Source organism: Rhinoderma darwinii, chromosome 9, assembly GCF_050947455.1.
Source record: "Rhinoderma darwinii isolate aRhiDar2 chromosome 9, aRhiDar2.hap1, whole genome shotgun sequence".
In the NCBI taxonomy this organism is placed as follows: domain Eukaryota; kingdom Metazoa; phylum Chordata; class Amphibia; order Anura; family Rhinodermatidae; genus Rhinoderma; species Rhinoderma darwinii.
The window spans coordinates 66,311,081-66,321,342 of NC_134695.1; the positions used below are offsets into that span (position 1 = coordinate 66,311,081).

The 10,262-nt window shown below is 43.9% G+C and overlaps 1 protein-coding gene across 1 annotated transcript; it reads left to right on the plus strand.

Annotated features, from left to right (window-relative positions):
• Positions 1–7,765: 7,765 nt before the first annotated feature.
• Positions 7,766–9,984, plus strand: LOC142660434 (uncharacterized). Its single transcript, XM_075837050.1, has one exon. It carries the CDS (start codon positions 7,789–7,791, stop codon positions 9,796–9,798), a length of 2,010 nt encoding a protein of 669 aa, XP_075693165.1. The 5' UTR covers positions 7,766–7,788; the 3' UTR covers positions 9,799–9,984.
• Positions 9,985–10,262: the final 278 nt, after the last annotated feature.

Below are 10,262 nucleotides of genomic sequence, written 5' to 3' on the forward strand. Positions count from 1 at the left end.
TTCCTCTTTTCTTCTCCATCCGGTCCAGCGCTCATGACGACTTCTCCCGGCCATGACTCATTTCTGCAGAATTTGCCACTCAGACGTCTCCTCACTTTTCCAACATTTCCACACCTATAAACGAAAATAAAGTTATCATGGTGCCACATACTGTACCCCTAAATATAATAGCACCAAACACTGCGCCTGAATATAATAATACCACACACTGTAAAACACCACATACACACAGCCCCCTGTACATAGTGCCACACACAGCCCCTGTAGATATTACACACCCCCATAGATATCGCCATACACAGCCCCCTCTATATATCACACATCCCCCCCCATAGAGAGCGTTACACACAGCCCCCTATATAGTGCCAAACAGCCCCCCTGTAGAGAGCGCCACACAGCCCTCCCCCTTGTAAATAGCACCAAAAAGCCCCCCCTATAAAGAGCGCCACACACATACCACTGTGGATAGCACTACACAGCCCCCCCCCTTGTATATAGTGGCACACAGCGCTCCCCCTTGTATATAGTGGCACACAGCGCTCCCCCTTGTATATAGTGGCACACAGCGCTCCCCCTTGTATATAGTGGCACACAGCGCTCCCCCTTGTATATAGTGGCACACAGCGCTCCCCCTTGTATATAGTGGCACACAGCGCTCCCCCTTGTATATAGTGGCACACAGCGCTCCCCCTTGTATATAGTGGCACACAGCGCTCCCCCTTGTATATAGTGCCACAAGGTTATGTACACATTTAAAAACTTTATATTATAATATATATATATATATATTATAATATAAAGTATGTGTGTGATTGATTGATTTCATTAAAAAATATTTTCACTTTTTGAGATACAGCTGCTTTGTATCCTGTATCCGTCAGGTCAGCAGGACTGACAGGATCAGTGACACGCAGGATCCACCTCAAATCTATCACATCTAAGATTATAATTTAGCGCAGGGCCCGTTTCACTGATCCCGTCAGTCCTGCTGACCTGACGGATACAGGATACAAAGCAGCTGTAGCTCAAAAAGTGAAAATATTTTTTAATAAAACGGAATTACAAGTTGCACCAAACACACATTTTTATAAAAAAATAAAAAAAAACGACGTGATTTTTGCGACGTTTTTTCCGTAGACAATTGCTATTTTAGAATTTTTATTCATAAAGTTTGAAAATAATAGTAAAAAAATAAGCTTTTTTACGTTTCAGCTATTTTTTTTGGTAATAACAGTTTTACCCTAAAATAGACCTTTTATTTGTAATCGTCATTGTTTACCGTAAATTTTAATATATTACATGTCTATATTAGGGTAATTGGGTCAACGCTAGCGTTACAACAATGTTTGGCGGGGGGGGGGGAACGTTTTTATTTTGGGGTGGGTATTTTATGTGTATTTATTATTTCTTTTTTTTTTTGCACTTTACTTTACTATTTTTTTATTACTATGGTCTGTCCCCCAAAGGTCAAAGAAGACTTTGGGGAACTTTATATATATTTTTTCTTTATTTTACACCAGGTTTTTCCACTGTAACTGGGGCTGCACAGCAGCCCCAGTTACAGGGGAAATCAGCCCTCTCATAGTGACGATTGTCACTAATAGGGCTGTGCTGGGTCTAGTTAGACCCAGCAACAGTCTGTCACTAACGGCACCCGGTGATCATGTGACCAGTCACATGATCACCGGGAGGAATAGAGACAGCGCCGCTGCTGCTGTCTCTATTCCTATACACAGCGTTCATTGAACGCTGTGTAAGAAGACATCGGAGAAGACAGAAGCAGCGAAAGCTGCTTCTATCCTCTCCTCAGGGTCCCCGGCAGTCACTGACAGCCGGAGACCCGACATTCAGCTGCCCGATCGCGCGGGCAGCAAGTTAAAACCCGAGCCGTAGAAAGTCTATGGCTCGGGTTTTAAGGACCCATCCCTGACCGCTGGCCGTAAAAATACAGCCAGCGGTCGGGAACCAGTTGGGTAGGAGGATAACTAACCTCAGCGCCGGTGACCGCCCGGCTCTTCTCTTCTCTTGCAGCTTTGGAGTAACAGAACAGCCGTCCGTCGCTGTTCTGTTACTCAATGGCGCACTTGTCAGGGAGGCGTGTCCTACCCCTTTCCCGGCCAATTCCCTGCTCCTCCCCTCCTCATCTTCGGAAGTTAGCAGCGCTAGCGCGCTGAATAGGTTTGGAAGATGTGCGGTTCGGGCTGCCATGGGCCCCCTGGGAGCCTCGGGCCCCGGGCGGCCGCCCGAATCGCCCATATGATAATCCGCCACTGGTAAGGAACCCAAATAGATCTCACAAGTCACCCGTAGGACTTGCTTTTTCCTCAACATCACTTTGGGTTCCAGTTTTCTGCTGATCTAAGGACTTCAATAACACCTATTGGCTGACGATGGTTATTGGACCTAACTATGGTCGTCTAGCTTAGTTGTCCGCAGAGTTCAAGGTCAAATCAGAATTGCAGGACAGAGCTGTAGTCCGGCAAGTGGAGGATGGCAGCAACCTGACAGAATAGAATAATGGGGTGGCCAGGCAGTGGATCAGTAGCAGTAAGACAATCATAATACCAGGTGACAAGGCAGAAGAACAATTCAGGTCAGAAATCCCAAGTCAAGAGGTGAAAGAACCAAGGTCACAGAAATGTTAGAAATTGGAATTTAACCATTCAGTGACCTAAATATGGTGGCATAAGTATTGATTGGTGATACATACCGGACTTGCACCATTCAACACTTAAGCCTACCTAAGTATAAATCCCAAAACTGTGATGGCGGCTGGAACGTAGTGAGGTAAGTCCTAGTGTCCAGATGCATTTCTTGCATTGAGACTATATTACAACTCCATACAAGTTCCAAGTGGTATGGAGCAGTAAAATGGCATTAATGTTATCCTATAAAGCTTTTTTTTTACCGATGTGTCCCGTATGTGTGTATGGAGGTGTTTCTATACGCAGTTCATTTGCTACCATATGAAATAACCTCCTACTATGCTGTATGCATTTTGATTTCCTGAAAAACCCCACCTGTGCATACAGAACTGTGTGATCCCAGACGAAGTTGAAAGGGCGAAAATTGGTTGGACCCACCACAGATTTTTACCAAATGTTATTCTAATTCTGATCTACCCATCTTTGTTGCTTTTATCCGGTAAGAATAATATTAAATTCTTCTAACATGAGGAGCCGTTAGATCCTGTGCAGTGGAGTTTTCTCCCTTAGGCTGGATTTACACGAGCGTGTGCGTTTTGCGCGCACAAAAGGTACTTAACAGCTCCATGTGTCATCACCATATGATGCGTGGCTGCGTGATTTTCACGCAGCCGCCATCATTATGACACTCTGTTTGTATGTTTGTAAACAGAAAAGCACATGGTGCTTTTCTGTTTTCAATCATACTTTTTACTGCTGTTGCGCGAATCACGCGCGTCACACGGAAGTGCTTCCGTGAGCTGCGCGTGATGTTCACGCACCCATTGACTTCAATGGGTGCGTGATGCGCGAACAACGCACAAATATTGGACATGTCGTGCGTTTCACGCAGTGCACATACGCTGCGTGAAAATCACGGACTGTCTGAATGGCTTCATTGACTAACATAGGTCCGTGCAAGGCGTGTGAAAATCACGTGCGTTGCGCGGACGTAATACACGTTCTTCTAAATAAGCCCTGAATCTTACAAAGGTGCTGGTCCGGAAGGCTGCACTGAGGTGAACAGTGGATGCAAAGGAGATGCGGAGGATTTAAGGCTACGCGTTGTGGATCTTTTTGGTCCTCCTCTATACCTTTAGTATTCCAGTAGAGGAATGAGAAGTGAGCGGTGTTGGGAGGGTTCCAAACCCATGCGACACTGCACCTGTATTGGAATCGGGAAGCTTTCCTATGTTGTGGTGAGGTGTTATAATGTTCACTACATTATATCGGTATCTGTATAGGATCTTCAGGACAATCTGTTTTTTAATATATCTGTGTGATAGCTGATGATACATTACCTGTGTGCCTGAGCAGTCTAAAGCCACAGATTGAGGAGCAAGAGGAAGCAGTCTTGCAGTCTACAGTACAGGGAGTTAGCCGCTGAACAAGCAGTTACCCCTTCACTGCCCTACCCCACCAGGGATGCTTAAATTAACCTCTTCTCTGCACTATCCCACCAGGAATGCTATCATTAACCTTTTGTTTGCACTACCCCACTAGGGATGTTATCATTAACCTCTTCTCGGCACTACCCCACCAGGTATGCTATCATTAACCTCTTCTCTGCACTACCCCACCAGGAATGCTATCATTAACCTTTTGTTTGCACTACCCCACTAGGGATGTTATCATTAACCTCTTCTCGGCACTACCCCACCAGGTATGCTATCATTAACCTCTTCTCGGCACTACACCACCAGGGATGCTATCATTAACATTTTCTCTGCACTAGCCCACCAGGGATCTTATCATTAACTTTTCTCTGCCCTACCCAACCAGGGATGTTATCATTAACCTTTTCTCGGCACTACCCCAACAGGGATGTTGTCATTAACCCCTTCTCTGCTTTACCCGACCAGGGATGTTATAATTAACGTCTACACTGCCCTACCCCACCAGAGTTGCTATCATTATCCTCTTCTTGCCACTTCCCCACCAGGGTTGCTATCATTAACCTCTTCTTGGCACTACTCCACAGAGAAATTATCATTAACCTCTTCTTGGCACTACAGAACCAGGGATATTATCAGTAACCTCTACACTGCCCTACTCCACAGGGATATTATCATTAAACTCTTCTCTGTACTACCCCACGAGGAATGTTATCATTAACCTCTTCTATTCATTAGCCCACCAGAGATGTTAGCATGAACCCCTTCTCTGCACTAGCCGACCAGGGATGGTAGAATTGACCCTTCACTTCCCTAGCCCACCAGGAATGCTATTATTAACCCCTTTGCTACTCTAGCCCTGAGGGATGTTATCATTAATCCCTTCACTGGCATATTACTAATAGCCCACCAGGGATATTACTAATAACCCCTTAACATCCTTGGTTGGCTAGGGCAGTGATTATTAAACTCTTTATTACTCTAGACCACCTGAAATGTTACAATTAACTCTTTCCATGCCATTTACCACCAGGGATGTAACCATTAATCCCTTCACTGTCTTAGATCCAGCGTGATGTACCCATTAACCTCTTCACTACATTTGACTACCAGGGATGTTACTCATCGCTGCAGGGAAAATTAAGGCTATTCAGACATTTTCCAGAAAGGAAAAATAAAAAAAAAACAACGAATTTTACACTCCATATTCATTTTAAATATAAAAAAAGCTGTTAGTTACAGGTATACTGGCAGAAATGGCCCACACTGTTTTACCTTCTCTAGAACATACATATGTGGAGTTGACACTGAGGAGGGAAATATTTTCTAGATTAACTTTCTATCATTTTAAATCAGGTCAGTAGAGATTTCTTGTATAAGTCTTATACCAGATCTGCAAATAAAAGTGACTTCTGCCTTATGCCTCTGGCTTTAAGCAGAAAATGTGCAAGTGTTCAGCTGCAGGTAATACAATAGCAACGTGTTCTGATGATGCCATGGGCAGCCCCATAACCTCAGCACAAGAAGCATACTAGCAAAACATATACAGTATAACATTCATATGATTTGCATATTATCCTTTTTATATCACTTAGAAATAATGAAAGCATGAACTTGAAAGAAAAACAAGTGTACATTATATATATATATATAATTCTTTATTTCATTATAACACTGCTCCTTATTTACAACAATATAACTACTAACTTCTCTTATGCTCCTATGAATAAACAATATAACTACTATAATACTGCCTCCTGTGTACAAGAATATAACTACTATAATACTGCCCCCTATATACAAGAATATAACTACTATAATACTGCTCCTATGAATAAACAATATAACTACTATAATACTGCCTCCTGTGTACAAGAATATAACTACTATAATACTGCTCCTATATACAAGAATATAACTACTATAATACTGCCCCCTATATACAAGAATATAACTACTATAATACTGCCCCTATATACAAGAATATAACTACTATAATACTGCACCCTATATACAAGAATATAACTACTATAATACTGCCTCCTATATACAAGAATATAACTACTATAATACTGCTCCTATATACAAGAATATAACTACTATAATACTGCTCCCTATATACAAGAATATAACTAATATAATACTGCCCCTATATACAAGAATATAACTACTATAATACTGCCCCTATATACAAGAATATAACTACTATAATACTGCCCCTATATACAAGAATATAACTACTATAATACTGCCCCTATATACAAGAATATAACTACTATAATACTGCCCCTATATACAAGAATATAACTACTATAATACTGCCCCCTATATACAAGAATATAATTACTATAATACTGCCCCTATATACAAGAATATAACTACTGTAATACTGCCTCCTATATACAAGAATATAACTACTCTAATACTGCCTCTATATACAAGAATATAACTACTATAATACTGCCCCTATATACAAGAATATAACTACTATAATACTGCCCCTATGTACAAGAATATAACTACTATAATACTGCCTCCTATATACAAGAATATAACTACTATAATACTGCCCCCTATATACAAGAATATAACTACTATAATACTACCCGTATATACAAGACTATAACTACTATAATACTGCCCCTATATACAAGAATATAACTACTATAATACTGCCCCTATATACAAGAATATAACTACTATAATACTGCCCCCTATATACAAGAATATAATTACTATAATACTGCCCCTATATACAAGAATATAACTACTGTAATACTGCCTCCTATATACAAGAATATAACTACTCTAATACTGCCTCTATATACAAGAATATAACTACTATAATACTGCCCCTATATACAAGAATATAACTACTATAATACTGCCCCTATGTACAAGAATATAACTACTATAATACTGCCTCCTATATACAAGAATATAACTACTATAATACTGCCTCCTATGTACAAGAATATAACTACTATAATACTGCCTCCTTGCTGTGAGGTTGTGTGTCTGTAGCTCTCCTCATGTCTGGAGATAGCCCAGGGCGGGGCCACCCCGGGCGGGGACTCTCCCCACGCAAGGCCCAGGCTTCCAGGCCTCTACTGGGAGAAAACTCCCAGGCTCTTTCTAATGTGGATACAAGTCCCAAAGTGAATGTTGAGCAGTGGAACACTCAGGATGGAAGCACCAGCGGCACAAGGAATGAAAATGGAGAATGTAAAGTGAGTAAAGCAAATGTTGCAGCAGTAAGAAGTACTTGTGAGAGTGAAGCACTGGGGGGGCAGAGCACATTGCAGGCACCTGGGGTGCAGCTCACCCCTCCAGCATCCAGACAGTGGAGAACATCCCTGGAGAGACTGACATTGCAGCAGAGTGAATGGGTGGCCAGCGTGGCGTGCTCAGGCCGCACAAGGTCTAGCAGCAGTAAAAACATTGAAAAGTCTGTGGAGGCAAAACCTGCAAGGAATACTCAAGGTGTTTCTACAACTGTTACAAGCCTTGGAGAGTGTGATCCAGCAGGGTGTGAGACCAGAGGAGCTGGGACGGTTAATCTGGAGGGGTCAGCGGCATTCAGACAGCCTGAGATCCTGCACCAGCAGAGCCCACAGTCTAAAGAGACAGAGCGTGCGCCTGAGCTGCAGCTGGCGGAGGAAATCCCTGCTCTGGTGAAGAGGATGGGAGAGTTACAGAGCCAAAAACAAATGCTGCAAATACAAATTGACTGTGTATATAAACTGAAGAACGCCAATCCTAAGAATGAAGCCGTATATGCTGCTCAGCTTTACTCACTCGGGATGCAACTCGCACAAGTGGTGGGGGAGATGGACGGTGTCCTGGAGAGGATGGGGCCACTCGCAGAGTCCTATAAAAACAAGGAACGGTTTTCTAGTATGACCGACAGACAGAACTTTGATCCAGAGTTCAGATTCTCTGAGGCGGACTCGGGGTCAGATATTTTCCCAGACGATCCCCGGCCAGAGACCAGACTAGTGCTGCAACCTGCAAGGTTCTCATTTCTAGAAGCGGACGCACAGGTAGAGGAGAAAGAAAAACGGCAAAAATCTGCAGCTGTGTCTGAACAGGGGCATGGAAGTCGGATACCAGCACAGGCACCACAAGTCCCAGGATGCTCAGCACAACAGGACAGTGGACGTTCATCCATGGGTCAGGATGATGCGCTGACACAGCAGAGCTGTACTACTGGGGCACAGACTGGGGGGAGTGGGAATGTACCTGAAGGGTTGGTGGTTGGAGGGAACGCACGGCTTGTGTATGATGTAGGTTTATCTGATGATGACATAGAGGTTGATGGGTCAGAAGATGTTCAGAATAATGTGCTTGATTTCCCCCCTCTAATTGTAAGTACACAAGGTGTGACAGACCCCTCTAGAGCAGACACTCGCCCTATAAGTCAGGACAGGGAGACCCGCCAGCCTCCTCCCAGAAATGCCTGGAGCCGCGGTGCTCCATCTTTTACCTCTGGTGCTAGCTATACAGGCCAGGCCTTTAAAAGGAGGAATGTGGTGAGGTTCAAGCACAAGGGCGCCAAGGAGGACCTTCCAGATAGGAGGTTTGTGGTCCGAGAACTTCTGTGTCACCAGATGGGTTTTGTGCCAGCAAATATCTTGGCAGTAATAAATCTACCAGACAGACAGGGCTACGATGTCAGCTTTAAGCTTACGCCTGACTTGGATAGATTCTGGGCATATTTTTCCAAGTTCAGGGATAAAACCGGTTGGGACAAATTTAGCTTTATTCCAGTGTCCAAGCCAGATACCGTTGGTGTCAACATCATTTTTTGGAATGAAGCTGTTCCTCCCCAGGATATTGCGGTCTGGCTCAGGCGGCACTGTGACCTGGTGTCTGACCTGACCAAGAACAGAGACGCTGATGGTATCTGGACTGGAGGGTGGAGGGTTCTGGTAAAACTGCGCCAGCATAACAACGTCACTTTACATTTACCCAATTCCTTCTTCATTGGGAGAGAAAAGGGTGTTTGCTTTTATCCTGGTCAACCCAGAAAGTGCTTCAAGTGTGGTAAGACCGGTCACCTGGCAAACATCTGCACCGTGGTAAAGTGTAACCTGTGCGGTGAAGTTGGCCATCTAAGTTCCAACTGTCAGAATGTCCGATGTAATCTGTGTGGGAGGGTAGGTCACCCGCACAGGGACTGTCCTGACGCGTGGCACAATATCTGTAAACAGATTCCGGTTGAGGAGTTTATGACTGAGACGGACGCTGTAGAGGAGGAGGCTCTAATGTCAGGGTCAATAATGACCAGACAGGAGGTCCAGCAGGAGTCAGGTCATCCAGGTCCAGAACACCAGCAGTCGGACAGTACACAGGAGACCATGGAAGTTGTCCCTCGGGACCAGCCACCGGGAGCCTCTTCTTCTGCATTACCATCTGAGGAAAGGAGGGGTATGCAGAATAAGAGGAAAAAAAAAGACACGTCCTCTCGTAAGCCTGAGGGAGAGGAGGAAAGAGGCAGGAAGAAAGGGACCAGACCAGAAGTAATGGTCGTATCTAATAGATTCAGTGTCCTGTCAGAGTCAGATGGGGATTTTGAACGAGAGTTATTAAAAATAGATGGTGAATACGAAGAAGACACAGGGGACCATCCCCTAATAAAAAAGAAACCTTGCACTGTAGAAACCCCAGGACCGTTAGATATGGAAACAGGTGGTCGGCAGAGTGACCCCAATTCTTAGCCATTATGATGGGGGTCATTTATTTGCTTTTCTTTTTGTGTTGTGCTCTGATGGCCGGGTTTTCCTTAAAAGTTGCTTCCAGCAATGTAAACAGTATTAAAGTGAGGAAGACGAGGTTTACAGTCTATGATCATCTCCGATATCTGGATGCAGATGTCATCTTCTTGCAAGAGACTCGTTTAACCACAATAGGGCTTATACGTGAGGCGGAGAGAGAGTGGAGGTCCGGTCCTTCTTTCTGGTCACTGGCTGTGGAGTCTTATGCCGGGGTCGCTATACTGTTTAACACCAATGATGTGACTGTACATAGGTTAACGGAGGTGTGTATGGGACGGTGTCTGGTCCTAGAAGTTACAATCCACGGTAGAAGGCTCCGACTCATTAATATCTATGGCCCACAGACAGTGACTGACAGGGTCCAGCTTTTAAATGATGTGAAACCATATGTCTTTACCTCTGTTCCT